Here is a 27,806-nt window from a genome sequence, read left to right as displayed (position 1 = left end):
CGGAGCGGCCGCGGAGCCCGCCGCGGGAGCGGTAGGAGCCCGCGCAGCCCCGGCCCCGAGGGAGCGCTGGGGGCCGGGGCGGCAGCGGCGGCGCTGCAGACCTGGGCAGGGGTCCAGGGCTCGGGTGGAGCCCGGGGATGAGGGGATATTGGGGAAAGGCCCGGGAGGGACCCCGGGCTGGCGGGGAGGCCGGCTGGGGCCAGGGAGGTGGGGAGGGCCCAGGGGAGGATGGAACCATGGGCTGGGRGTGAGGAAGCCCTGGTTGGGGGCCTGGAAGGCAGGTTGGAGGCCGGGCACGTGGGGACGCYCCTGGTAGGGTGGGAAGGCAGCGGGGACCTGTGGCCACCCCCAGGGAAGGGAGCGGGGAAGCCCCCTGCCTTTCAGGCTGCACCCTCTCCTTTCAGACACCCCAGAGCACCTCGTGCCGGTCAGAGGAGCACGGCGCGAAGATCAGGTGGGTGSTCCGGTCTCACCAGCTCCTGTGGGAACCCTCACAGGCTCCTCTGGGGACCCTGTCCTCACCCCGCTCTCCTGTCTCCACAGGAAGGTCTTGGAGCATGGGGTGGTCTCCTTGAGCCTGCACGAGGATGGCAAGGCTGAGCTGCAGCTCCAGGAGGATGCCTGGTGCTCCACTTTGGAGCTCTGCAAGTTGCCCGTCGCTGAGGCGAGGACCCAGCTCCAGGCACTGATGTTCAGCTTGGTGGGTTGCGTCAAGAGCCTGGAGAAACGTCTTGAAGGTCTGTGTGTGGTTTGGGAGCATGATTATGTCAGGAGAAGGGTGGGAAGCTACCAGGTGCCTTTAAGGTATGAATTCRCTCTGCCAAAGCTGCAGCAAGTTGGCCAGCCCTGAGCGCCACGTGGGAGAGCAGTTAAGGGGCTGCAGTTCTCCTTGAGTYATCACATGTGATTTCTGCTCACGGCTGTGGGTGGACTGGCAGGGCAGGAAGCAGGTGGTTTGGGTTGGGCAGCAGAGTTGCTGCTTTTGTCCCCTTTGGACTGGCCTGTTCCCAAAGCTGGCCAGGATTTTCTGACCCTGTTGGGCAGCAGAGGTTTGTGTGAAACCAGASGAAAACTGTTTGCAGAAACGTGGCTGTGTTCCCATGGCTGACACCACACCACGGTGCATCACTTTGTGCCTGGAAGTTGCCTTACAGAAGTCACTTAGAGCTCTAAGAACCCTGTCAGTAAAGATATGGGTAGAAGTGCTGTGAAGAAAAGCAACTTGTTTTGACCAAGGGCTCATGTGAGGAGGGAGCTTGCTGGGGAAGCCTAGGATGCTGCATGCTGTGCTGCGTGTGCCTTGGCACAAGCTCTGACTCTGCCCTCTGCAGCGGCTGGCGCTCCGGGGTCCTTGTGCAGTCCGGAGAAGAATGCTGCCCGGAGCCAGCAACTTTTCATGCCAGGTGGGCAAGTGCCAGTGAACCCCCAGAACATGGTCCCACTGCTCATTTTTCCTTTGTTTAGCAGGAGGCTGATGGTCACCTTGCCCACGTGGTCTGCAGGGCACTCTGAATCCCTTTTGCTGTGGCTGTAGTCAGGTGGCACAGAAGGGGCCAGGGTTCAGCGCAGTGGCTCTTGGGGTCCCTGGGGTGTGCTGTGCTGGGGTCAGAGGCTTGGCATCACCAGGCAGGGTTCCTCACTAACCTCCAAGAGACCTTGCTGCCGATCCACATTGGAGGCAGCTCCAATGAATCCAGATTAGATCCTGGCYGTTTGCAAGAGGAGAGAAGGCCTGACCCTTCCTTGTCCACGGCGAGTAGCCAAATCAGGCAGCTGGAGGCACGTGCTGGGCTTGGGCATTAAAGCGTTATTAAAGCAACCAGCTAAGCAATATGTCTTGCCTTCCACATTCTCCATTTCCATGACTGAAGCAGATCCGAGGTCCAGGAAGAACAGAGGTGCTGGCTCAACTTTGCCAGCCAAGAGGAGAGTCCCAGGAGAGTCTCTCATCAACCCAGGTTTCAAAAGGTAAGTGCTGGTCCAAGGCACAAGGGCTGGGCTGCACAATTTCCAGCTCTGTGTCTGCATGGGAGCTGAGTTACGTGCCTTTGGGTCGGGTTTTGCGCACCCCAGCCTATGACTGTCCCTGGGTGCCTTTCTAGCAAGAAGACACCAGGTGGAGTGGACTTTGAAGACTCCTGACCAGTGCTGTCCCATCCCCCCAACAACTGTCCTATAGGGAGGGTTTTCAACAACATCAGAGACTTATAGCCGTTTTACTACACCCTGGACCTGCTGAGCCTCTCACCACAGGGTATGTGGGATTCTCTTCCTTGATGGTTGTCCAAAGGGATTAACGGAGCAAGGCCTGGGACTGGCTCCTGGCAGGTCTCGGAGAAGCAGGTCCATGGCTGGCCTTGTGGAAGGACCTTTTGAGAGGAATGGAGTGGGAGACCTGACAGCAGGGGTGGATGTTTTCTGCTACTGCTTTCCCTGCTGGCAGGTCCACCTGTGTGTATCACCTAGCATGTACTGGTATTTTTTTAAGGAGTTTTTATATCATGATGCAATTAAAAGACTAGCTATATTTAACTTACTGCCAATAAAATTGCTTTTAGCCCAACCGGTCTGTGGAGATCAGGTCAGCGTGACAGTGCATTTGTGTGTCAGTCTTTACTCTCTTTACATTGCTTTGCAACCCTGTGGATGATCTTCACTAAATCTGAAGGGTCAGGGGCTCATAGAAGTGCCAGTTTCCTGCGAGCAGGGAGGTAGGTGAATATTTAAGTCTTCCAACCCTATGCAGAGTTGGGAGTGTGGACCCAACCCTTGSTAGATGCTGGTGCCCACCTGCTTTGTGGCAGGAGAGCTGCCGGGGGCTGGTCATGCCAGGACACGTATGTCTCAGCTGCCAAGCTTTTATTGATTTCCAGGTGCTGTGATACATGGCTTTCCCCACTTGCCCCCATTCCTGTGCCAGATCTGCTCCCAGGAGCTTCCTAATGGCAGGTGCGAAGGGCTGGTTCTCTGCACTCCCCTACCCCAGGGCCTGGGGACGTGGGACAGCGCCATGGCCACTGCCCTCGGCATCCCCATGACCATCCCTGGGGCTCTGTGTGACTGCGCAGGCTCCCCGGCCCTGTGCTGCTCCTCCTTGGCATCCCGCGATGGCTGCTGACTCCTGCCGCCGAGCTGCACGAGCTGAGCGTGGCAAGGAGTATCCCCGAGGGAGAGCTGCCCTCGGAGCTGCGCCGGCGCCCTACAGCCCTCTGCGCTGGGCAGCTTTTCCTTCCCAGCCTGAGGATCTGCTCGTGCTGATACCCTGGGCACTACGCACGCAAGGTACAGCTGGTATCCACAGCTGAGGCTCCCCRACACTGATCCTGATGCCGGGGGGTTGCAGGGCAGGTTGAGGGGGGCCTGGCCGGGAGGGAAGCGGGACACGAGAAGGGAGAACGCGCTGTTGGGCTGGGTACGATGCAGKGTGGTGCCAGCCCCTGGGGCAGGGGTGCGGCTGGGGGAATCTGGGTGCCCATGGCATAGCTCGAGCTCTCTGCCCTCCTGGGCGCTTGCGGGAAGGACTGTGGTGGTGGTGGCAGGGCYGGGGCTGGCGCTTGCCCACTGCCCGGCCCCGTGCCCACCGGGGCCTGTGCCCGGCTCAGTGCGCGGGCCGCACCACGGAGCGATAGGCCTGCACGATCTCCTCGTCGTTGGGGCACGTGTATTTGAACTCCTTGGTCTCCTTGGCATTGTTGAGGTAGCGCCACACGCCCCGCAGGTCCTTGGGGATCCCGAAGCGGCGGTAATGCTGACACACGACCTGCGGGCAGAGCGGGGGCACCCAGGGCACGGGAGGGCTCGGGGAGGCAGTGCTGGGAGGAAGGGGCAAGTGGAAGGGCACAGCGCCGGCTGCCCACACTCACCTGGACGATGTTGAGCTTGGGCAGCAGGTTGCAGTCGGCCAAGGTGAGCTGGTCGCCGTCCAGGAAGCGGCGCGGGGAGCCCGGCAGGCGCGGGTCGGGGCCCGGCTTGTGCTCCAGGGGCGCGTTCAGGAACTCGTCCAGCTTCAGGAGGGCCTTCAGCAGGCTGCGCTGCAGCGCTGCGCGGCACGGGCCAAGCGTCACGGCTCTGCCCCGCTGCTGCCACCCTGCCCAGCAGCTTTGCCTTGCCCTTGGCGTGGGGCCAAACCTGCCTGCCCCGCCACCCCGCCCCAGTGCCCAGGTGTCCCTTGCCTGCGCTGTTCTGGCCTTGCTTGCGCTGGGCAGAAGCTGTGAGCACCTTCCCCTGCCACCCTCGGGAGCCCTGACTCCGTGACAGGCCACGTGGGTTCCCTGGCTGAGCTCTGGGGCGATGGCACCAGCAGCGCTGCATGGGCCGAGCCAGCCTGGCATGGCACCCCCAGCTCCTCACCCTCGTCCTGGGCAGGCACTGGGTTCTTGATGAAGGTGGAGAACTTGTGGAAGACATCATTCCCAGCCAACCTCGACTCCTTGTACCGTGGGACCAGGCTGGGGAACCTGTGGGGACAGGGGCACAGCTGGTGCCAGACCCAGATGCTGCTGCAGTCCCGGCCTCCACCCCCGGTTTCTCAGCGTTTTCCCTTGCCCCTCGCAGGGCAGTGCCAGCCACTGACGCAGGAGGGCTCAGCTGCTCCTCCAGGAAGTCCTCGATGTTGCTGGTGTCAGTCTTGGGCTCGCCGTTGTAGAGCAGCACGGGCAGCTGGGCGCCCGGGGCGAAGTCCTTCAGCACGTCCAGCGCCCTGGCAGAGACAAGGGCACTCCCTGACCGCAGGCATTGCCCTGGGCACCGCTGCGGGCTTGGAGGGGAGCAGGGCTCTGCTGAGGGCATGGCATGAGCTGCCCACTATGAGCCATAGCTTGGGAAAGGGATAAGGTGACTCCAGGGCCCTGCCCCTGTCCCCAGGCGGGCTCTGCCCTGGGAAATGCCCCCAACTGCCCTCAGGGTAGTCATGGGCGACCAGGGGCAATATCAGCTTCTAGACATCCCGCACTGCCCGCCCTTCAAGCCCAGGGATGTTGGAGAGCTCTCTGCCCACCAACATGCACCTGCTCCAGCAGATCTGTATGTGCCGGGGCAGGCACRTCCCACCCGAGAACACCCACGGTACCCCTGGAGGTACCACTCACCTCTTGGTGTCCACRGTGGTGAGGGTGAAGGGCACCCCTTTGAGCAGCAGCACCATGAAGAGGCGCTGGCAGAAGGGGCAGTGGCCCATGCTCTCCCCATCCTCGCTTGCCTGCCGGGGACACGTGGAGCTCAGCGCCCTCGGGCAGCCCCAGCACCCAGCGAAGGCGGCGGCCGGGCGGCTGCTGCGGCTGCGGCAGGGAGCTGCTGGCAGGAGCTTGGCTGGCGCCCGGCCAGGGCGCGGGCTCTGCAGCGGGCACGGGCAGGGCGCAGCGCTGGCCCCCGGCCCCAGCCGCTCTTGGGGCCCCTGCGCGCTGCCCCGCAGCAGCTGCGTGGCACCCAGCACAGCGGGCAGCGCCCGCCGCCTCCTTCTGCCCCGCAGTCCCTACCCCCTGCAGTGCCCRGGGACTGCGGGGCCGCCCAGGGACGCTGTGGCAGGGGACAGCCCGGGGCTGTGTGTGCAGTGGCCGAGGGGAGGCAACAGGGATGCAGGGGGGCTCCCATGGTCTCGTGGCCCTAGTCATGACCTGGGTGGCTGGGAAGCCCCTGCCTCTACCCCTGCACCCAGGAAAGGGGCACRGGTGGGTGGCACTCCCAACCAACACCCCCAGGCTGAGACCCCCAGTGCCTGCAGGGCTGGAGCCGCAATCTCTGCCCCCAGCAAAGAGCCCGGCAGCGTGTCCCACACCGCCTGGCACCGCCCTGGRCACCCCCCACATGAGCGGGGGACCCTGCCCGCGCAGGCTCTCCCCAGGTGCCCCGTCCAGCACCGGGCACCGGCACCTGGCCCCCCGCGGCTGCGCGCCCGCTGCGCACCTTGACGAAGAGCTGGATCTGGGGCTTCTCGGCCATGCTGGGCGGCGGCGGCTGGCACCTGGGTGGCTGCGCAGCGAGTGGCGCCACGGGAGCCGCCCCGCTCCTCCCTGCCCACATTCCTGCCCGGGGAGCACCCACCTCCCACCCACGCCCGGCCCTGCCGTGGGGCCCCGGGTCCCGCTGCAGGGACTGGCCTCAGCAAACGCCCCACTCGGGCTACTGGTGCCAATGCGGACAGCTCGGCCCAGGCAGYGGTGCCAGCCTGGCACAATGCCCGCACCATGCCAGGCCTTGAGGCGCAACAGGTCCTGTCCCCTCTCCTGAGACGTCAGCCCTTAGGGGGCTGCACATCCCCAAAGCACCATGGACCCCCCCTTGGGCCCAACCTGCCTCTCCTGCTGCCACACACCTACTAGCAATCGCCGCCTCGCCATAACTCKCTGGCTCCAGTTATTATTTTTTATTTAAAACAATCATTATTTTCACATTTCACCTTTTTTTGATTTTTTTTTTTCATTTGCTAGCAATATACAGGCTCTCCCAGAGCGTTCCCACCCCTCCGAGCGCCCGAGGCCACACGTGGCACAACCGGAGCAGCGCAGGGGCCCCGCTGGCAGCCGGGGAAGTGCGAGAGCGGAGGTGAGGCAGCGAGCGGGGCCAAACTCAAGAAAGCAAATAGTGTTAAGGCAGCAGCACGCCCAGCGCGGGCCAGCCCTGCCCCGGGGCAGCGCTTTCCCCTTCCAGCGCCCCGCGGCGCCCGGGCACCCCTCCTTGCAGCCCGCACAGTGCCCGGGTCCTGCATGCGGCCGGTGGGGACACTGGGGATGGGTGCGTGGGGGAGCGGGCAGCAGGGAGGAGCATCACGGTGGGGAGCCCTGTGCGCAGCCACCCCCGGGCCCTTGGGTGGCACCTGAAGGGGCTCAGGTGGCCATAAGCCCTGGCACCTGCAAGGTGACGCCGGGCGGCTCGTGGTGACGCTGGCGCCGGTGGCACAGGACTGGTCCAAACTCCCCCTCCTGCGGCCGCCCAGCCGTGGAGCCACCGGGGCTGGGGGCTGCAGCACCCGTGACGTGGTGCGGGGGGTTCATCGAACTGTCCCTACCCCCCACCAGGGCATCAGCCAGTTTACAGTATGCYGTAAAAAATATATGGTTTGAAAATAGAGCTTATTTCCCCCCCGCCCCAGTTTTCCCCTATTGAAAATACTGTATATTGTATCACAATCTATAATATGTGGCATAAAGGACTGGCGACACCCAGGCGGGGGGTGACACGGGTAGAACAGAGTCCGCCCCAGTTCTGAGCCCCGGATGAGCAGGGTGAAGAGCTCCAAGCACACGAGCACAGGCGCCSAAGCCCCGGGCGCCTGCAGAGGGCACGAGCACCGGCTCCGAGCTGCTGCGGGCAGCGCGGGGCACAAGGGCAGCAGCTGCAGCGGCTCCGTCCCTGCTCCCGTCCCAGCCGGCAGCAGGACCCTCTGCAAAAAGGAGGGTCCGTGCTGGCCGCGAGGGTGCCAGGGACGCGGCTGCAAGGGGGACTCCTGCTGCTGCCCGCCYCGAGTGCTGCTGCCACCGTCACAGGAGGTGACCGTGGCCGCCGCGTCCTGTCCTTCCCGCCCCGGCACACCGGGTGCTGCTCCTTGCCCGCCAGGCTGGCGGAGGGGCCCGAGGGCTGCCCTGTCCGTTGCCCCTGATGCCGCCCAGCTCCAAACCCCATCATGGACGGGGGGAGCTCTCCCCTRTCCCAGTGCTGCCAATAAATCAAACCAGTGCGGACAGCAGGACGGGCAGCTCCCCAGGGGACACGTGCTGAGGCTCTCAGAGATGAGTACGGAGGCAAAGGAGACAGGGAAAGAGCGGGGGGACACCAGAAAGGTGGCCTGGCAGGTGAGAGGTGCTGAGAGGCGAGACATGGCTGTGGGCAGAGGGGAGAAACAGCTGGTGCCAGCGTGTGAAATATACCCTGTGAAGTGCCCCTCTGCCCCACCACGTGCCCCTCGGGGAGGTGCGGGTGCCCAGCCCCAGGCGGGGAGCCAGGGCAGCCGGCGCCTCCGTGCGCAGGAAGCGGCAGGATGAAGAGCGGGGCCGGGGCGGGCGCAGGCGCTGGGCACGGGCGCTGAGCAAGGCGCAGAGCTGGCACCGTGCGGAGCGGGGCCGCACGCGCAGACGCAGGGCGCAGCCACAGTGCCAGGCGCCCGCGGCTCAGGCTGCCTCTGGGGCCCAGACTGCTCCACCTGGCAGAAAAGTGTCCGGGCAGTATGTGGCTGGCAGGGCCAAGACGCCTGTCTCTGGCAGGTTCGAGGTCACTGGTGACAGCCCACGGGCAGTGCCAGGGTGAGAAATCAAACACAGGTAAAGCACAAAGCAGAGCTTCTGTCTCTTGTGGTGGCAGGGTGTGCCAGACGGTGCCAGGTGAGGTGCCAAGCCAGGAAGGGGGGATGGAGACACAGACAAAGCAGCAATCCTTCCTCTCTGTCCTTGTGGGCAGGCCCCAGGGTGGGTACAAACGTGGGTGTCCAAAGGCAGCGCTCCCTGGCCTCTTCCCACCACAAGACATGCATGGCTCGTGCCACCAACTCAAAGCCACATCCTTCACTTCACAGTGACACGAGCCAGCTGGGCCGAGGACGGTGCCCCTCTGCACCATGGGGAGACACTGCCCCATAACTGAAGGGGACAAAAGCCGGCCAGGGGTCCATCCAGGCTGGCACTGCGCCCGCTGTCCATCCTCCTCATCACACTTCTCCGGCCACAGGCAGAAGGGCCTGGGCTCTCCCGGGGCAGCGGAGACGGCCGCTGGACGCATCCGTGCGACGGGCGCGGAGGGAGGGGAGAGGAAAAAGGGTTCGGTGGCTTTAAAGCTGGGGGACTCGGTTCCCCCTCGGGTCCTCAGCACAGTGTGTCCGTGTTGAACGAGAGCTGTGCCTGCAGAGAGCAAGACAGGGAGAGTTGAGTGGCCAGGAATGGGTGCCAGGGAATCCCCTGGCCCTACTCAGCACACAAGTCCCGGGGGTGACCCTGGGGCAAGGAGCCGGCTGTGGTGGGGGGAATTCCTGCAGCTCCCTTTCCCAGAGAGCATCCCTGTGCCTGCCTCGGTCCCCAAAGGGCCGTGTTTGCCCAGGACAAGCCCCTGGGCACAGGCCATTTGTGCAGCATGACCCCAGGTCTTGACTATGATGCCCCACGGCAGAGAGGTATGCAAGGCACCGTGGCCCTGCAAGGCGGGTGCCATGATGGCCTCTCACCCTCTCCTCCTCGAAGCTGATGAGGCCTTCATCATCCGTCTCCAGATCCTCCTGCTCCTCCACCACGAGCGCCCGCAGCTCCGTGGGGGCCGCCCGTGGGCGCAGCAGGCTGAGCACCCGCTCCAGGGGGGACTGCAGAGCACAGCTGGGGCTCGTCTCCTGCTGCTCCAAGTTGTCACTTTGCTTCTTGGCAAAATTCACAAAGACCTGGCAAGAAATGGGGCGAGCAGCTACTAGAGATGCTACCAAGACTCCCCAACCTGACCTGCTCCTTGCCAAGCATCTCTGTCCCACAATCCTGGGCCAGTCTCTGCTGGAGATTGGCCATGGTTGCATTCCCACATCAGGCACTGGCTCAGATGCCATGGGAAACCACTGCCAGCCCTCTGCCAGGCATTTTGGCACTGGAGCTCCAGGTCTGGCCCTCCTTTCACACGCCACCCAGCCACCCACACTGTCCCAGGCCTCACGTTGTCCAGGGTGGTCTGGCTGACGGAATAGTCTTCAATGCCYAGCACATCAACCACCTGCTCCATCTTGCTGAAGACCTGTGCCAGGGAGATCTGGTCCGATTTGAGCTGATACTGGGTCTTGGTGTGGTGCCGCTCCTGCAAGGGGACACTAAGGTCAGCTCCAAGCCCCTACATGCCCAAACTCCACTTTATTACATGGCAAGGGGATAGAGGGACGCAAAGGAGTCCTAGGGTAGGGGAATGGTAGGAGGTGATTGATTTCCACAGGAGAAGAAATGTGCTCATAGGCTGGCACTTGTACTGCAAGGCAGCTCACCTTGAGGATGGCCTCAGGAAAGTTGCGGTTGAAGAACCTCACCACCTCCTTGACATTGAGGCTGGACTTGGTCCGCACTGTGATCATGTAGCCATCTCCAAACCTAGGCAGAAACAATGGAGCCTCTGTGGATCAGCCTCCACTCTTGGGCCTCTGTGGAGGACTGACCCCATGGACACTGTTGACACCTGGCAATGACTGTACCCACTAAGATGGTACCAAGATGGTCAAGTACCAATGCAGATCACTCAGATCCCCTAGTCCACCCTYTGAAGCAGCACCCATGAAGAAGGTTGACATCTTGCCATGGAAACCATACTCTTACTGCCATGCAGGAGCCTGGCACTCTCTTGTCCTGCACTACACACTGGCAGACGGGTGCTAAACCCTCCCCGGGCTCTTACCTGTTTTTCAAGTGCTGRATGCTGCCAAGGCATTTGAGTCGCCCATTCACCATGATGGCCAGACGGGTGCAGAGCGCCTCGCACTCCTCCATGCTGGGGAGACAACACAGGGTTAAGTAGGGTGAGAAGAAGCACCGTGGCATGAGATAGGGAATACTCATCCATCAGAGGATGCATTGCAAGACGTGGAGGGGGAGACAGGGAGTTGAGCTCCTCAAGCCACCATCCTGTGCACAGGGGCATTGCCATCCAACTCCCTCAGTAGTGTCTGTTCCCTGGGATGAAAAGCCCTTCTCCCTCCTGGCCTCTCACCCACACTGCACAACATGGTGCACAGAGGAGTCGTGGGCCCAGCCTGGAGCGCCTCGCACCTGTGGGACGTGAGCACCACGGAGCGACCTGTTTTGATGACATCCAGGATGAGGTTCCAAAGGAAGCGCCGTGCCTTAGGATCCATCCCTGTTGTGGGTTCATCCTGTGGGAAGGAGAGTACTTCAGCTATGCCAGCCACCCCTGAGGGACCCGACCACCCGTTTCCATTTCAGCCCACGGGCACAGCTCTGCTTTCCCAACCCTTGGCTTGCAAGACAGTCTGCAAGTGCAAGTGCTTCAAGACCCTTCTGGCAAAGCTGGCAGTAGGTAGCTCCAACACCAGAGGCCTCTTTGACCCAGGATAGCTCCATAGCAGGCCAGGTCGAGTGCCAAGGATATGGGATGGAGCAGAAGCATGGCTCTGACACGGGTGCTGAGATCAGGCCAGCCCCAAAATGGGGTATTTTCCAGGATACCACAAAGGCCAGGCTCTCACCAGGAAGATGAAGGATGGGTAGCCTATCAGTGCTATGGCTGTGGACAGCTTCCTCTTGTTGCCTCCACTGTAGGTGCTGGCWGGTTTGTCGGCGTACTTGGTCAGCTCTAGCTTCTTCAGCGCCCACTTGACCACCTGCAGGGCACAACAAGCTGCTGTCACCTCGCCCAGCTCCCAGACTGCCTCYGTGGGCCCACAGGGCAGGCAGAGAGGTGGTGGTGGGTGACAGGCCAGTGGTTGGGTCTTGCAGTGCGGGTCAGCAACCAAGGACGCTGCAAGTCATCCAGCACCCGGCACGGTTCAAGAAATGCTGTGGGTAACAGACTCCCAGCGGCAGCCCCTTGCATGGCTGCAAGTGTCTGTAGGCCCAGCACCCTGTGCGGGAGCGCTGCTTGGGTGGCACTGCCCTTCAACCAGCAGCAAGTACTGCTGTCAGGTCAGACAGCAGCAGCTCAGGGCCCTTTTGGTGCCTGGTGACATGTCATTTCCAGAGCAGCCCTTGGGACACTGTTAGGTAAGCTGTGCCTGAAGCCATACCCGTTCCTCGTCCTTCCATGGGATACCACGCAGGCGGGTGTAGAGCTCCAAGTGCTCTTGAGCTGTCAGCTCATCAAAGAGTGCATCAAACTGGGGGCAATAGCCCAAGCTTTGCTGGACCTGCAGGAGCTCTTTCAGGATGCTGTGGGAAGAGGATGGAAGGACTGTGAGGAGAAGGGACTGCTGAGACAGTTTGCTTTCCCCTTTGGGAACACCCTCTTGCTCATCCTGCTTTCATAGACCTTTATACTGAAGCATCATCTACCCCTTAAGCCACAACAGAGAGCCAGCATTACTTGCCCCCGCCCCCAGATGATGGGTTGGTGCAGTAGGACATGGGGCTGCAGAGTCCTGCTGAGTTGCATGGTCAAATTCACAGTGCTCTTTCCCCGGGAGACTCCAAAACAGACCCCATCCTGGTCTCAGGACAGTGGTCACTCCTCATCCTCCCATTCAGCCTGAACCAGCACCCCGTACCTGTGCCCATTAACGAAGGCCTCTCCACCCGTGGTGCTCTCATCCCCCGTAAGCATCTTGAAGGTGGTCGTCTTCCCAGCACCGTTGACACCCAGCAGCCCGAAACACTCTCCGGGCCGCACACCCACGCAGAGCCGGTCCACGGCCAGGATGCGCCCAATCTTGCGAGACTTGTACACCTTGCACAGCAAGAGAAGAGGCCCTCATCTTGCTGTAAGAGGGGCTGGGCTCCAACCCACTGCATCCCAGCCCCAACCCACATCCCTGCGGTGKGAAAAGCTCTGAGATTTCTCTTTGTGGCCCCAGAACCTCCCCAGCTTCATTGTCAGTGTCACTAGGYATGAGGGAGCCCAGAGCAGGCCAGGGGCTGCCTTACCTTGGTGAGGTTCTCGATCTTCAGCATGTCGTTGTCCGCGTCGCCACGCAGCACACGGTGCCGCTCGTTGGCCACATCAATATCGTCTTCAATGGGCTTGGTGGAGACAGGCAGTCGCCTGCAGGAGGTTGTGGGAAGCAGTGTGGGAATGAAGAGCTGGCAGAGATGCCACGGGCCCTGCCTTTCCATGTCCCTCCCAGGAGGTGAATGCTGGGAATGGGTCATTTCCCCAGCTCACACTGCCCAGAAGAGCTGCCCTGACCCAACAGGTCTCGAAAGCAAAGCTTTTCCCCATTTTGAGGAGCTGCAAAGTGTGTACCCCAGCAGGATCAGCCCAATTCTTTGTGCCCCACGCTCCCACACTCACTGCGGTTTCCGGAAGAAGTTGTACTGGCACATGATGGTGATGAAGAAGCCAACGAAGCCTTCAATTGTCATGGCAACCAGCCCCCGTGTCACGATGTCCCATTCGAAGGGTGACTTCATTTTATCAAACTGCCCTGGGTGGGATGAAGAGGACAGAGGGACTGGAGGGACAGTTAGCAGGGCAGATACGCAGCTAACGTGGCCTCCTGCTGTGGTTGGAGCCAGAGGCTGGCTGTGACAACTCCTCTCTGGAGGACAGGGACACAAATCAGTTCCCCTGGGCAGGATGAAAKGGGGATCCTTGTCTCACAGGCTCTACAAAGCCTAAAAAACCTTCCTGAAGTAGCAGGAAATATTCATGATGGGAACTGCTGCATGGATTGGGCTCCCAGAATCTGCCAACATGCACCTCCAAGTAACTCCAACCCAGGCACACAGGAGCAGCCCTTAGTGCAACATGACTGTCACTACTTCTTGAACTGGCCCATGATGAGGCAACAGTGTACCCAGCAAGTGGGGCAAGAGGCCTGGAGGGCAGATCAGCTCGTGTATCTACATCTTTTGCCTCCTTGGCCTGGTGCTGTAACTGTCTTGGATCTTGCCAGCACAAGGGCTGAGCAAAATAAAGCTATTTTTTTWAAGCTTGTTGCTGTTAAACCACTTTGGAACTTTGGCTGGGTGATCTGAGAATGGCTGCTTGATTGATTTTCACATCCAGCACCATGAGATGAGTAACCTCAACTGTGTCTTATCCTGAGCCTCAGTCTACTTCACACTCCCTGTCTGAGTCTGAGTCTCAGGCAGGGGACAGCAGTAGTTCCTTGAAGGTCCACACATGTTGTAGGAAGGAAGGAGGGAGCAAGAGGCCATACCAATCTTGGCGTAGTATTCGTTGATGTACTCGTTGTAAGCCATCTCCATCAAGCCATGGCCCAGGTTGTAGTTAGGAAATACAAGGAAGCAGCTCTTCAAATAGCTGTTCACCACTTTCAAATCCTGTGGGGATGGGCAGATAGGACAAAACCATCAGAAAAATACATGAGGACTGTGAATGCATGAGAAAATCAAGATTTGTAACAGGGGTTTGAAGTAGAATCCCATTGAGGTCCTATCCAAGCTGAGTTGTCCTGTGACCCTAAAGCCAGTACATGGCCTCCTGGACCTGGCTTCCTCACAGGAAGCAGACACCCTTTTTCGGTCTGAACATTCCCCTAAATGTTTCCTCTAGTCAATGTGCTAGAGCCACAAGCTTTGCCATGGCATGGCAGGCACAATGACCTGGTGCCCTGTCTGGGGCATCCCCCTTACTTCCAAGTGGGGGGATACAAACAGCTGGAGCTAGGAGACTCCTACCTTGTCATGCTCAAAGAGCTGCAGCAAGAATGTGGCAACTGTGGCTGTGATGCCGATGAAGAGGTTGATGACTATCAAAAAGACATAGGCAGAACTGGGCACCTCAAACCAGAAGGAAGCCGGATACATGATGGGGGTGATGGACCAGCTGGGAAAACAAGTGGCAGAAGTCCACATGAGCATGGCAGGAGAGGCATTGGGTTAGTTACATGCTCACTGCCACATGGTAGTACCAATCAGTGAACTTCAGGATTGCCCCTCTCCCAGCCCAATCCCCTCCAGGGTCTCTCACCCCACAGCCCAAAGCTCCCAGCTTACCAGCTATGGAACCTGGATAAAACTGCCAGACGGGCAGCCCCGGGGCTGGATCCTGCCCGTTTACTTTAKTTTAGAGCAGCTGTGGCATTACAGGGACCCCACCAGCAGGTCCTCACCTGCTGCCTCCCTCCCTTACTCACCTCTTATCAGCAACCTACCCATAGAGCAGAAAGAGTGAGAGGACAGCAGGGAAGTTGGTGGGAGAGGTGTAAGCTGGGAGGTCAAACACAAAGAGGATAATGATACAGCATGTGGCCGGCACCAGGTAGTTAAGCTGGAAAAGAGAGAAACTTCTGTGCTTCCCCATTGGCCTGCGCTGGCCATCGGGGACTGAGCTCTGGGCGCGCTTGGCCTGCTCACCATATCCCACACRTAGTTGGCCAACCAGTAGATGACGGGATCGCAGCCACTCACAAACTGCAGATGTTTGGCCTTGGTGGCCTTTTCAGCAACCAGGAACACCACAAAACTGGCTGGCACGAAGGACATGGCTACGATGATGAAGATGGCGATCACTACATCCGTGCCTTGCAGGCTGCATTGGGGAGCAAGGTGGAAGGGATCACAGATTACATCACTTAGCTGCCTGGGTAAGGGCCACAAAGGCCCTGTGCCAGTGTGAGGCAGCTGCTGTACACAGGGCAAGGATAAAGTACAGAGACCATCACATCACACCCATAACTTTGGGTTCCCCCCTGCAAATCACACCGGGGAGCTCCCTCCCCTTCTACACAACAGACACACTCCCTCAAACCAGCCTGCAACGGGACGTACAGGTAATCCAGAGACAGGCTGGCACTCGTCTTGTTCATGGGGTGGTTGGTCACTGTGATACCTACAGGAAAGCCAAGGGAAAACACAGGAATGTGAAAGCAACTCAGGACATAAAATTTCACCCATAGCCTAAGGCCTGCCTCTTCCCTGCTTCTGAGGACAGGCTTCCTTCCCTGTAGCCCAGTGCAGAAGCTGAGCTGCTTGAGGCAACTGAGCAGGCCAGACCAAGCCGCCCCTTTCATCAGCAGGAAGCTGAGCATTTTTCAGACATATTTACAAGCCCAGAAGCCAACAGACAGCATCTTGGGAGACAGTGGACCAATTCAGATCCTGTCTAACTCAGATCTCAAACCACACACAACTGTGGTGCGTGAACCCATCCCAAACAGGTAGTAGCCTGCTTGGGTTGAGGAGCAACATTTCACTTAAACCCTTGTTAGTTCRTGCCCTAACGTTATTCCTGACGTGCTTTCACCCTTAAATGCCTACAGGCCCTCACCATAAGCAGCAGGGTTGCCTTTGCTCTTGGGCAAGTTGGCCCGCAGGATGGCATTGTTGAGTGCGTTGAGATAGGTGGGCATGCTATGGTAGCCCTTGTTGTTGTAGAAAACCTGGAGGAGCAAAGAAGAGTGGTGAGAAATAGCGTAAGAGTTGGACCTCTCCCAAATTTGTAAGACCAGAGGGCTAGGGTGGGATGGAATGGGAAACAACAGGACAGGACAGGTTCCCCTTTCTCCTCCCCATCTGTACCACAGTCACTGCTGCCTCCTGGCCTCCTTGGCCGCCCTTGGCTCAGCGTAGTCTTACCTGGGCTGTTCTCCGGACAGCTATCTTGCGCACCATGGCAGGAGCCCTTGCTCCAAAGGAAGCTGGAATGGATTTCTGGACATTGCCAAAGGTGAGTGCCCCATACCTGAGGAATGAGGTACCAGTGAGAAGCTGTGACCACTCTCCCGTAAGTCCAGGAGCAAGGCAAGACTCATTCACCCCTCCTGGCTCCAGCTGGTCCCCTGGTGTATCTCCACAAGGACCTCATTCCCCCCATACCCACCACCCCAAGGGCACAAGGAAGCTCTCTCCCACCCTCCCTCTTGCCTGTGCAGCCGGAAGCGGTCCGAGGTGTAGAGCAGGTACTCAGAGACGTTGCGCCCAGTGATGTCTGCCAGAATGTCCCCTGTCACAACCTTCATCTGTGGGGGATGCCCTCCAACACCGCTGGGGCAGGAGAAGCCAGTCCCCTGCATGGAGCATGTGCACTTGATGGGCTCATGGATAATTCGGGGCAGGGATGGGGCTGAGGTGATGGTCTCTGAGGAGCAGAGAAAGCAAAGCTCTAACCAGATCCACCTCATCAGCTTCTGATCACGAAGGCTGCTTAGAACAACACCAGGACAGCAAAGAATGAGATGGACATGCCGGAGTGACCTGCTGAACACTCAGCCAGGAGATCCTGGCTGGGCAGGGGATGATCTGATCTATAAAGGCTAACTCCTGCTGGGCTGGAGCCTAGACTTTTGGTGCAGAGAGGAGCCAAGAGATAGATATGAAGAAAACTTTGGAGCACACAGTGGATGAAAATAATTCAGACACAGGTTATGAATTAAGTCTGAAGAAGGCTAAGTAGTCATCTCGTTAGGTAGAAAGCAAGTTGCCTGTCCAATGAAGGTGACTGAAGGCTGGCCATGAGACACTGGATGGCATGATCAGCCCAGTGGGTTCACCCAGGATGGCTGGCAGCTGAATGCACAGAGGTGTCATTGCTTGAGCAGCAACACTCTGCAAGGGCGAAGCCACAATGTCCCTGAGGGGCACTTTGGGAATCCCTGCAGTGCTCCCGGGAGGCAGAAAAATCACATCTCCTGCAGATAAACCCAGGTCCTGGACAGACCTGGATATCAGATACCAGCTGTGGTGATACCTTTGATGGCTGAGGAGAAGGTCGTGGAATTCCAAGCACGGAGCAGCTCCTCATCTATCGAGACAGGGTAGTCAGAGGGGGCTGGAGATGGAGGTGGCGGCACAAAGTTGGAGAGYGGCAAGCCTTGTGTGAAGGAGTCGATGCACATGGCATCAAAGTACTTGGCCGCCAGCATCTTGGACTCGTTGCTGTTGAGATTCAGGGTCTCCATGGGCTGGTCCAGCGTGTTGTTGAAGGCAGTCTTGAGAACACATGTGGCACCCACGCCTGAGGGCAGGTGGAAGGTGTTCACCAGTTGCTGGGGACTGGCATCGGGAGACAGTCTGATGCTGTTGGGAGAGAAGAATGGTTGGGGAGGAGCTATAAGCAGGGGGCTTCCCTAAGGAGATAAAGGACTTGCTGCTTCAGCCCTCTTCTGCTGGGCAAGTCCCTGGGGCCTCTACAGAGCACAGTTGTATGGGCATGAGCACTCTGACTGAAAAGTCCTGGTAGTCTCTGTAGTCTGGGCCTGGCATGAGACAAGTTGCCTGGTGCAGCCAGCACCAGCCTCAGGGTTGACACCACTCCAGGAGACTCACCCTGGGGAAGGATGGTAGGCGCTTTCTGCATGAGGACATGGCACTGGCCATGACTGTGTTCAAAACCCAAGCCAGTCTCAGTGCCAGGCCCTCTGTGGATTCCCTCCCTGCTCCCTGCACCCCAGCATGGTCCTGGGAAGGTGCTGCAACAGGGGATGGAGACAGGGATAACAACGGGCAGAGGATGCTGCCCTGCAGGCAGCAGGGGGTTCTCACCGGTACTCACGCCGCTCCTCGTTGGCGTAAGGAATGAAGTTTCCCTTGGGCTGCGTGTAGTTGTGGTACTGAGATGGCGAGAGGATGAGTGGAGGCAGGTCACCTGCAGGGTCAAGCAGAGGAACCTGTTTGCACCAATACCACCTTGCAGACAGACTGGCCCAACTCTCCATAAGCCTCTACCCTGACCCCTCTTACTACCCAGTAGCTTCACCACCAACCAAACTGGAGCAGGTAGAGAAAGCTAACAGCAGCCCACAACACTTGGATCTGCAAAGCTGGTAAGACTCAGCCCATGCAGGGGGCACTTGCTCCTGAGCTGCTGGAGCAGCTTCCAAAAATGTAGAATGACAGATACTTGACCTGGCTCTGGGGGTACAAATCTGGGCATCAGAGAGGGGGACAGGGGGCAAACATTCTCTTTTCCTCTTGGCCCCACTGAGAACTAGGGCTTGTAGGCACCTATTTCAGGCACAGAGAGCGCCACGGTCATGGCCACACAGACGAAGAAGGCAGGCAGAAGGATCTGTGAGAAGAGGGCCTTGGTGTTGCGCTTGGCACAGTGGAAGCGTTTGACGATCAGCCCGTGGAACTGCCGCAGCTTCAGCCACGATCCCTCCAGCTTGAAGCTCCCCTGTCCTGCCAGGTCATTGTCCTCTACTTCCATGTCAGCCTCTTGATCTGGAGTAAGGAGATATCAGGGAGGGAAGGTAGAAGTGAATGGGTTGCTCTGAAAAGCAGCATGAGGGATTAGCACTGTTAGGAAGCAGGGTGGATGGGTCTCGGGTGTGAGGACACGGTGAGGCAGCGAGCTTGGGGCTGGATTCAAAAGAGCTCAGCTAGGAGGTTGCACCCACCCCTGCTCTGCCTCCCTGCTGACCCAAATTCAGTAATCCTCAGGGCGATACACAGCCCTGACAGCGGAAGATGATGTCACATCTCTAAATTATTCATGACAAAAACTGGCAGGATAAACTCAAAAAAAAAAAAAAAAAAGAGGTTGTGAATAAAACAGTAGCCTTCGGGCCCTTGTCTACACGTTGTATCCATGCATGACTTGAGCATTCAGGCAAGGATACAGTCCTGAAACTGTGCCAGGAGTCTGAGTGCAAACCTGCTCTCTGCTGCACAGGCAGGCTGGCCACACAAGAAAAAATCCAGCTGTGCAGCAAAGGTGTCAGTGCACCCACCACACCAGACCCAAACCGCCAGGCTGCTCACTGCGCTCGGATGCTAGTCCAAGGAGAGAGCATGTTAGTGGGAGAGAGTCTGCTGGAAGTGAGAGTTTGCAGGAAGATTTGAGAGAGACAAAGGGAACAAAGAGAGGAGACAAGGACTCATGCTGGCTGTGTCCTAACATAAGCCAGGAGGCCCTATAGGTCTGTATCTCCATATGGGACCTCCTCATACACATGCTTCCACTTTGAGGGACAGCAAATATTGGCTGAAGTAGCCAGTTGCAGGCAAACTCCCACTCAAATCTCCTGCAGTTAGCCATCTCCCACAGGTTGCTAGTCCCCAGGTCTGCAGGGCTGCAGAGTTCCCTTTTTCTCTCTCCTCACAGGTCCCTGGACACATCCGTCTGTTGTACCTCGGCTCAGCTCCACATGAGAACTCACACAAAYAGGCACCGCCCTGATCTCCAGAGCTGAGGAGGGGGGGAATTGGATTCCCCTGAGAAGGGTCATTTTACCTCCGCATTTGGGAGCAGGGATGGGAGCTGGGTGTGCACGGGCTGAGGTCCACGCTGAGCCACCTGCCAGCCACCCTCCTCATCCCCATAGAGAGCACCAGACCTCTGGAGCACCTCGCTAGGGCGAGCATGCCATGCACCTCCCGCTAGCAAAGTGAAGGGCTGCCATGCAGTATTACAAACCTTGCAGACTGATGTTATCAGGGTCCTGCCGATTATCAAACAACGGAGAGTAATCCCCAAAGAATTCCGAATAAGCCCCACCTTCATCGCCCCGCACGGAGCCCACCGAGGAGGCTGAGCGCAGGGATGCCTGCGACTGGGCAAGCTTAGAGCAGGTCACCAGGTTGCTGAGCTCCACCTCTGGCTTCTCGGGCACCTCTGCTTCAGCAAGGGGCTCCCCATTGGCCTCAGGCTTCGGACCCAACTCAGGGGCGGGCGGCTGTAGGGCATCCTTTTTGGATTCTTTCATATCTGAAAGGAGAAAGAGGGTAGCCACTCAGTGCTGACCACACCAGCCTTTGAGGTGGTGTTGCAGCAGAGGAGGAATGCAAATCTGTTTTGCAAAGTCAGAATGGAGCAGGTACATGGCATGAGACAACCCCCCTTATCACCCCATTTGGAGAGGATGATACTCCTGCTGCCATGTGAGAAGGGAGAAGAGCCACAAAGCCCATTTTAAGTATGACCACAGCACTTTTTCCTCTTTTCCTCATGTCCCAGAGCTAGTGACACCGCCATGTGCCCCACTGAGTCCATACCAACATCACTGTTCTCCAGAGACTGGTCCTCCTCAGACACCTTGAGGAAGACCTCCTCGAGCGTGGTGTCCATCAGCCCAAAACTGGTCAGGTCCAGCTCCTCCAGGCTTTGCTCCAAATGCTGTGGTGGAAAAACACTACATGAGTCAAGCTGGAAGATCTCCCCCACGTGCCTCCCACAACCCTGCCATAACACCGGGGGATCCCTCAGGTGCCCATTCACCCCACAAGCACCCAGTGCRGGGCAGGATCTTCTCCCTGAGCCAGCTGCTGTAGGCACATGTGGGTGAAGTTCTTGAATGGGACTGAAAAAGGCCCAGTACTGTGTCCTGTCCGCCCAAGGCCAACCTTGCACAGGCCCACCTATGCTATTTTCCCCAGAAAAAGTCTCCTGGGAGTCCCACACCCATCTGTGCCCATTCTGCCTTTCCAGGACAAATCTCCTCCCACCACCAGCAGGAGGTCTGGCACTGGGATCTGCGGCAGATTTGATACCTGGAAAAGCCTCTCGAAGCAGCCCTTCTTGACAGCCTCACTGGGCAGGATGTAGGAGAGCTCAGTGTTGGTGTCCGAGATGAGAAGGCAGGAGGCCACATACTTCTTGATGAACTGGGAGACACGTGGCTCGGAGCAGGGGCTGACGGAGGAGTGGGACGGGGGACTGTGTGGTTGGCCCAACTCTATGGCAGGGAGGCAGTACCAATCACTCCATGCATGTCATTCAACCAAGATCACTGCAGTGCCAAAGCTACAGCCCAAGACATTGGGATCTCATTCGTCCTCAATTGCAGGGTCCAGTCAATTGCAATTCCCCAGCCTCCCTGTTTGCACTACCCAACACTAGAGAGAGGCTCTCTGCCTTCCAGCCTCACAAATCACCACTACCTGCAACTCAACATCCCAAGAAGCAGTATGAGAGAAAGTGACCTGGAGACAAACATTTCCATGCATATCAAGCCTGAGAGATATCACATTCTAAACTCCTGACCCCGTCCACCCGAGTCCTTCACACGGTTTACGGAAACCTGACAGTGAGAACATTTGAGTTTTGAACTCTTGTTCCTTTTCTGAAGTGGAAAAGAGCTGGATCCATCTGCTCTGCTGGTAAGCTCTGAGGTCATACTGGGCCCACAGACCTGTGCTGTTTCGGGTGTCTGATTGCTTCTTGACCACCGTCAGCTTGTAGCCATCGCCATAGGTACTCTTGAGGAAGAGTGGAGAGCCACAGCACTTGAGCTTGCCATGAGATATGATGGCAATGCGGTCACCCAGCAAGTCAGCTTCATCCATGTGGTGTGTGGAGAGCAGGATGGTCCTCCCTGCCCAGCAGACACAGAAGTCAGTGAAGCAGAGGGGCATGGCCATGCGGGGGCTAGAGCAGCCTGACCTTGTCTTTTCGGGTGCTGCTTGAACAATGTAAACTTCTGGGTCCTGGGGGAAGCAAGTGTCTGAGTCCCAGCTCACCCCAGGGACCCACTGTGCCAAGTACAGGGAAGTCTGACTGCTATGGGGAGGGGTATGGTGAGAAAACGCACCACAATTCAGGCAATGAGGCTGGAGCAGAGGAAAGGGATCCCAGGAGTCCTGAAGCACATGTGGTCCCTCTCAGGAAGTGCAATGAGGGGGTTTAATTTCATTCCAGGGGAGGGCCTACATCCAATTTGAGTTTTCTCCACACTGTGGTTGGCCATTCTCCAGCTCAGCCAGCCAAGGTGGAGAACCCTGAGCCGGTGTAAAGGGGAAACGCTGTGCAGGGCTTTGCCTGCCTCTGCTCACCTGGCTTGTACTTGAGAATGAGGTCCCAGATGGCCCTGCGTGCATACGGGTCAACACCAGCCGTGGGCTCGTCCAAGATTACAGCCCGAGATCCACCCACAAAGGCTATAGCCACCGACAGCTTCCTCTTCATGCCACCCGAGAGGGTTTGCACTAGAGAGTGCCGTTTGTTGGAGAGCTCCAGGTCTTCAATCATCCTAGGGACAGGGGGAGAGAGGCACCATGGTGTGCTGAGGCCTGCCTGCAGCCGTGCCTGCTCCAGCTACGGAGCACGGGTGCCTGCTGGCAGCACCTCACACCTCTTTCTTGTGCAGGTGCCCGAGGCTCTTGACAGAGGGGGACAGACCAGCTATGGGCAAGACATAAAAGCATCTTCTGCTGTTTTACACAGACCAGTACCCCAACATTCAAAAACTTCTTTGTGGAGCTGGTTTTGGAGACATCTTACCTCTTAGGTCACTCACCACAGCACAGACAAAGGGAAGGGGACCTGCTCACACCAAAGGAAAGGAGAGGGCAAGGGGAGCTGCAGTTCTGCTGGGGCAAGGTTGCCTACTTGTCCATCTCCTTGCGGATCTCCTCCTCTGCCATACTCTTGAGTTGTGAGTAGAACCAGAGGTGTTCCTCCACCGTCAGCCTGTCAAAGAGCACGTTGTGCTGGGGACACATGCCCAGGTTCTTTCGGATCTCATCCATCTCTGTCCGGATATCGTGACCATAGATGGTAGCAGAGCCCGATGTTGGAGGGAACAAGCCAGTGAGGATGGACCTGATGGAGAAAAGCAACATTGTGAGGGACCTCATTCACCTCTATCCAATCCTGATCCCAATCACCATTTCCCAGGCTATCTGTTGGGCATAGTCCTTGGCCAATGACCAGAATAGAATAAAAGGCCATTCAAGAAAGCCCAATGCCAGAAGACTCCTGCTCCCAGCAAACCATACAAAACAAAGAAGAGGAAATGGCCTCAAGTTGCACCGGGGGAGGTTCGCGTTAGATATGAGGAGAAATGTCTACACAAAAAGAGTAGACAAGCATTGGAACAGGCTGCCTAGGGAAGTGGTGGAGGCACTGTTGCTGACAGTGTTCAAGAAACATATAAATGAGGTGCTCAGGGACATGGTTTAAGAAGTATGGTGTTGAGGAGCCTTGGTTATGGTTGGACTCAATGATCTCAAAGGTCTTTTCCAACCATAATGATTCTACATTTCTACGTCAGAGCAGGGTTATGTGCCCACTGCCTCCTCCTCTCTCGTGCCACTCCCACAACCACCTGCTTCCCTCTGGCCATGGAACCCATACAGCCACTGGCCATTGCAAGGACACCCATTGAGAACCTTTCTGACCCACTCCAGCTAGCTAGAAGGACACAGTCCATGTCTACCCTGGCAGATACTCACATGGTGGTGGTTTTGCCTGCACCATTGTGTCCTAGGAAGGACACCACCTGGTTTTCATAGAGGTTGAGGCTCAGCTTGTTCAGTGCCAGTTTCTTGTCCGTCTTGTACACCTTGGTGAGCTTGTCAATGCAGACAACTAAGGGCAGGTGGGACGGCTCCTCCTCGATGCCCCGCGTCTCCTCTGCTGCAAGAGCAGGATGGTGAGGAGCTGAGGGGTATGTAAGGGAATCCAACTCAGAGCAGGACTTCCCGGGGAATGAACCACCCCCACTCCTAGCTCTGCTCAGGCCCATGCCAGGAAGCCATCTTGGCTCCTGGCCTCTCTTCCCCTCTGCTTCTCAACAGCTTCCCTCTCCCAGAACAGTAGGGATCAGTTTCCTGAAAGGCAGCAGTGCTCGGCCTCAGACCCAGGATCCCATCTGGACAAACACTGCTTCCCTCAGGACAATGGAAATGGGGGAACACAAAGGGGTACATGGTCACAGCACAGGGGAGAACTACAACCAAACCCTGGCACCCAAGAACCCAACCAAACCCTGGCACCCCAGGCTTCCTTTCCACTGTCCTCCAACTGCTCTCACCCAGTCTTCTGCTCTCCATGGCACAGGCCTGGTCTTCCTCCATGATGCTGAGGCGGGTCGTGCGGGACCAGGGCCAAGTCCACTCCCATGTCTCCACTCGCCCATTCCCTAGCCAGTAGGACTTCTGGAAAGGGAAGTACCAGGGCCGCGGCAAGCCATACATACCTGCAAGCACAACCCCTCTGGAGTCAGGGTTGGGCCTCTCCAAGCCCATCCCTGCCACCTGTGTTCTCAGAGAAGCCTGCTAAAGGTTGGGGTAGAACTGGCCACTGCTACTCAGAAGATGTCCTTGGCTTGGAGCCCCACTGTGGGGCAGCAGCCTCAGAATGCTCTGGCCAGCTGGGTTCAGGGAAACATTGTGGAGTTGTTCAAGGAACCAAAGCAAAACTGGACTTGGCCCACATTTCAGTTTTACTTTAAAAATAAATGAACTAGGAAAAACTCCTTCCCAAATTAGCAATCAGAGGAAACAACTCTCCAGCTCAGATGCCTTTTTTAGTTCATCAGCCAGCAAGTTGAGATACCTGATTCAGAAAAGCTCCAGGAATAGCACCAGGAGACAGGGGTGTCACAGGGGATGAGAGCATAAGGACAGCAGTRCCCAAGGGGACACGTGCAGGGAAGCCTTGAGGCAGGCTGTGACAAATCCCCCCGTGTCAGTGCACAACATAGCCAGAAAGCACGAGCATCCWCAGCGGGGAGGCCCCCAGGAGGCTGGGCCCACCCTGTCCCACTGCCTGTACATACCCGGGTGCACAGCCTCGATGTACCACGTGAGCACCCCATACACCACGGCATCGATGCTCAGCATCATCATGGASAGCAAGAGGTTGAAGTCGTCTCCTTCCACCGGTGACTGGCTCAAGGTGTGCCACTGGATGCCCACGCCAGCCACCTCGTACAGGGCAAAGTACTTGGAGCCCAGACCAAAGGCTGTGGTCGACATAAGGGACTGCGAAGGGGTGTAGGGGAAGGGGGTATCAGCAGGAACCATGGGCCAAGCTCAGTAGGAACAGCTTGGGGCTAATTCCTACCCAGCTCTGCCCCACCCCAGGCCACAGAGATGCTCCAAACCATCTGGAGATGTGTCCAAAGCCCTCTGTAGCTCTGTGACATGCATGGGCACTGTGCAGGTTTGTCCAGAGCTTGGTGGCCACTGTTGCCAGTGCCATGGGTTGCTCAAGGCAAATTCTAGCCCAGGAACCCTCCCCCAGCAGCCACAATGAACTCACCGCAATGCACTTCTCAAAGGCTGTGATCTTGTCGTGTGCCACCTCCTCCCGGATGGCGACGTACATGTAGGGTACGTAGCTCAGGAAATAGATGATGCCACCACAGGCTGAGGCCAGCTTGGCTTTGGAGTAGAGCACTGACACCAGAAAACTGTAGGGAARACAGCATTACCTGCCAGCCCCATAGTGAGACATCAGTGATTCCCAACCAGAGAGGGGCTGTGCCCTCCATCCAAGTACCCCCTTCTCCTGTACCCAGCACCGCCCTCTGCCAATGGAAGGCAGGGTCAGAGATGTCCCTCTCCAAGGATAGAGGGGGTCCCCCAACAACCAACTCTAGAACCCGCCCAACCCAGCCTGTGCAGTCCCCAGAGCAGGCACWGCAAGCTGCTTTCCCCTGTGCACTCAGGTCATGGTAACAAATCCCCCTCAATTCACCTGGCAGGTGCCAGCAGCCCCAGCAGCCCCAGCTCCCAATACCCTCTCCCTGTGGCACAAGGACCCCATACAGGATCAGTGCTACTTGGTGACACCTAATCGCACACAAGTGAATCCAGCAACTCACCAGAACATGATGGTGGCCACAGCATAGATGGCGAGGAAGAGCCAGATGATGAGGACATCACTGTGCATCAGGACCTTGCCGTATTTTAGGATGGCAGTGAGAGCTGTGACTGAGATGGAGAGCTGCACAAAGCCAGTGATGAACCAAGCCACCCAATGCACCGCGTTGTTCAAGCCCATCATCTTCATCACCTGCAAGGTCAATATCTCTCAGTGGGGCCATCCCCTGAGCATCCTTCTTGCCTTACTCATTGAGGCTGGGAAAGCAAATGACAGCATGAAGAAGTCTCTTGGGGGCTGCTGGAAGCACCCAAGCCACAATACCATCTGCAAGGGGGCAGATAGGCTAGGCTTCCTTCCTCCTGTGCTAGGCAGGGTTTATGCTGGTAACACTCAGAATGAGTGGCCTGATCCAGAGACAAGCTGTAGCAGAGCCCTGGGATGTGGGATCTGCACCCATGCTAGTCTAGTGTCCCCACAAATGCATCTCATTTCCCAGGAACATAAGGTAGGGCCTGCAGGCAGTTTGTCTTGCTCTCCTTTGCAGACTCCCCTGGCCACTAGCAGCTGTTCCCTGAGACAGTCACCGCACCCAGCAGCTTCACCATGTTCTTGTCCACTGTGGGAGCAATCTGCTCTTGCCAGTGGCAAGTGAAGTGGCAATCTGCTCTTGCCAGTGAAGGACCTCCAGCTGCTGCTGTCTAGGAACAGCTGGGTGATGGAGCAGACCAGGAAGCTCAGAACATTGATCTGATCCTCATGCCTGGACTCCTCTGGGCAGCATGGCAAGGAAGATCCTGAGTTCTCCCAAGATGTCTACCAGCGTCCTCACCTCTTTCAGGCGATGTTCCTTCTCCGTCACAATGTGCTGGATCATCATGGCCACTGAGTAGACCCAGGAGATCACCATGCACAAGGGCATCATGTGTTCAATGACGAAGAGGAAACTGGTGGGACATGTAAAGAGAAGGGATCACCACAGGGACTGCAGGAGAGCCCCATGAGGACAAGCCCCAGGACAGCTGAAGTGCTCTCCCACTCAGGGGGGACCACAGGCCTCCAGTTCAGCAGTTCCTTAGTGCCCTCAAAGAGCTAGTGAACCTGCCACCATTTTAAGAGTGGGGAAACTGAGGCATGGGGAGGAAGAAGCATTTTCCAGTGCTCCTCTAAAAATTGCATAGCAAAGACCAGAGCAAAATGCAGATGTCCTGGCTGGCAGGTCCCCAGCAGACAGAACAGCAACAGCCCTAGCCCTGGCAGGCTCRGCCCAATGTCCTGCCTACCCTGCCATTGACAGGCCCTTTCTGTCCTCCTGCCTTGGAAGGCTGGTGAGTCTGGGACTCCTCATGTACCAGATGCTTCATCTGGACAACCATATTTAATAACCAATGACAGTACTGAATGAGAATGAACCAATGAGCACTGGAACAGGCTGCCCAGGGAGGTTGTGGAGTCTCCTTCTCTGGAGGTCTTCAAAACCCGTCTGGATGCCACCCTGTGCCACATGCTCTAGGTGTGCCTGCTTGATCAGGAAGGTTGGACTAGATGATCTCTAGAGGTCCCTTCCAACCTTGAAGATTCTGTGATTCTGTGACAGACTCATCTAGCATGGGTCTTTAGCCTTCAAGACTTCTCCTCMTTTGAATCACAAACTGGGAAAAAAAAAAAAAAAAGACTTTTCTCTTGCTTGGAGGACCCCTCTTAGATTGGGGATCCAATCTAAGAATTGCCTGATCACT

The 27,806-nt window shown here is 57.6% G+C and overlaps 3 protein-coding genes across 8 annotated transcripts in view; 1 reads left to right on the top strand and 2 right to left on the bottom strand.

Annotated features, from left to right (window-relative positions):
- The first annotated feature begins 8 nt into the window (after window positions 1-8).
- On the top strand, window positions 9-2,573 carry PAXX (PAXX, non-homologous end joining factor). Its single transcript, XM_026049351.1, has 6 exons — window positions 9-31; window positions 405-454; window positions 544-737; window positions 1,332-1,403; window positions 1,875-1,968; window positions 2,103-2,573. Exons 3-6 carry the CDS (start codon window positions 689-691, stop codon window positions 2,140-2,142), a joined length of 255 nt encoding a protein of 84 aa, XP_025905136.1. The 5' UTR covers window positions 9-31; window positions 405-454; window positions 544-688; the 3' UTR covers window positions 2,143-2,573.
- A 1,025-nt stretch (window positions 2,574-3,598) lies between these two features.
- On the bottom strand, window positions 3,599-5,943 carry CLIC3 (chloride intracellular channel 3). Its single transcript, XM_026049622.1, has 6 exons — window positions 5,902-5,943; window positions 5,088-5,197; window positions 4,574-4,699; window positions 4,351-4,457; window positions 3,864-4,039; window positions 3,599-3,760 (listed from the first exon to the last, which is right to left on the bottom strand). The coding sequence occupies exons 1-6, from the start codon at window positions 5,935-5,937 to the stop codon at window positions 3,599-3,601; spliced, it is 717 nt and encodes a 238-aa protein (XP_025905407.1). The 5' UTR covers window positions 5,938-5,943.
- Window positions 5,944-8,100: 2,157 nt separating this feature from the next.
- The window catches only part of ABCA2 (ATP binding cassette subfamily A member 2), a 39,651-nt gene continuing 19,945 nt past the window's right edge, over window positions 8,101-27,806 (bottom strand). For 2 of the 6 annotated variants that reach the window (XM_026049542.1, XM_026049543.1), the window contains 34 exons: window positions 26,900-27,014; window positions 26,069-26,259; window positions 25,504-25,654; window positions 25,019-25,223; window positions 24,272-24,436; window positions 23,691-23,898; window positions 22,846-23,058; window positions 22,290-22,486; window positions 21,650-21,832; window positions 21,009-21,193; window positions 20,514-20,634; window positions 19,936-20,226; window positions 18,522-18,740; window positions 18,060-18,162; window positions 17,266-17,594; window positions 16,443-16,656; window positions 16,155-16,260; window positions 15,847-15,958; window positions 15,348-15,408; window positions 14,934-15,108; window positions 14,732-14,847; window positions 14,256-14,403; window positions 13,775-13,898; window positions 12,904-13,036; window positions 12,537-12,654; window positions 12,161-12,339; window positions 11,684-11,825; window positions 11,147-11,281; window positions 10,710-10,813; window positions 10,339-10,431; window positions 9,935-10,037; window positions 9,616-9,753; window positions 9,146-9,352; window positions 8,101-8,825 (listed from right to left, as the gene is read on the bottom strand). In XM_026049542.1, the coding sequence (XP_025905327.1) occupies window positions 8,790-8,825; window positions 9,146-9,352; window positions 9,616-9,753; window positions 9,935-10,037; window positions 10,339-10,431; window positions 10,710-10,813; window positions 11,147-11,281; window positions 11,684-11,825; window positions 12,161-12,339; window positions 12,537-12,654; window positions 12,904-13,036; window positions 13,775-13,898; window positions 14,256-14,403; window positions 14,732-14,847; window positions 14,934-15,108; window positions 15,348-15,408; window positions 15,847-15,958; window positions 16,155-16,260; window positions 16,443-16,656; window positions 17,266-17,594; window positions 18,060-18,162; window positions 18,522-18,740; window positions 19,936-20,226; window positions 20,514-20,634; window positions 21,009-21,193; window positions 21,650-21,832; window positions 22,290-22,486; window positions 22,846-23,058; window positions 23,691-23,898; window positions 24,272-24,436; window positions 25,019-25,223; window positions 25,504-25,654; window positions 26,069-26,259; window positions 26,900-27,014 (5,320 nt within the window). In that variant the 3' untranslated portion in view covers window positions 8,101-8,789. The remainder of the gene's footprint in view (window positions 8,826-9,145; window positions 9,353-9,615; window positions 9,754-9,934; window positions 10,038-10,338; window positions 10,432-10,709; window positions 10,814-11,146; window positions 11,282-11,683; window positions 11,826-12,160; window positions 12,340-12,536; window positions 12,655-12,903; window positions 13,037-13,774; window positions 13,899-14,255; window positions 14,404-14,731; window positions 14,848-14,933; window positions 15,109-15,347; window positions 15,409-15,846; window positions 15,959-16,154; window positions 16,261-16,442; window positions 16,657-17,265; window positions 17,595-18,059; window positions 18,163-18,521; window positions 18,741-19,935; window positions 20,227-20,513; window positions 20,635-21,008; window positions 21,194-21,649; window positions 21,833-22,289; window positions 22,487-22,845; window positions 23,059-23,690; window positions 23,899-24,271; window positions 24,437-25,018; window positions 25,224-25,503; window positions 25,655-26,068; window positions 26,260-26,899; window positions 27,015-27,806) is intronic. The other 4 variants (XM_026049545.1, XM_026049548.1, XM_026049547.1 and 1 more) reach the window with 3 other exon arrangements.

The sequence above is a fragment of the Nothoprocta perdicaria genome, unplaced genomic scaffold (assembly GCF_003342845.1).
Source record: "Nothoprocta perdicaria isolate Ctin4 unplaced genomic scaffold, notPer1 scaffold_6, whole genome shotgun sequence".
Taxonomy (NCBI): domain Eukaryota; kingdom Metazoa; phylum Chordata; class Aves; order Tinamiformes; family Tinamidae; genus Nothoprocta; species Nothoprocta perdicaria.
This window is presented reverse-complemented; position numbering and strand designations above follow the sequence as displayed.

What these genes read in the sequence shown, in the direction of transcription:
- PAXX (XM_026049351.1), top strand. Translation starts at nt 689, where the DNA reads ATGTTCAGCTTGGTGGGTTGCGTCAAGAGCCTGGAGAAACGTCTTGAA. An exon ending in CCTGGAGAAACGTCTTGAAG is followed by an intron (nt 738 to 1,331) that starts GTCTGTGTGTGG and finishes TGCCCTCTGCAG; the next exon opens with CGGCTGGCGCTCCGGGGTCC. An exon ending in ATCAACCCAGGTTTCAAAAG is followed by an intron (nt 1,969 to 2,102) that starts GTAAGTGCTGGT and finishes GTGCCTTTCTAG; the next exon opens with CAAGAAGACACCAGGTGGAG.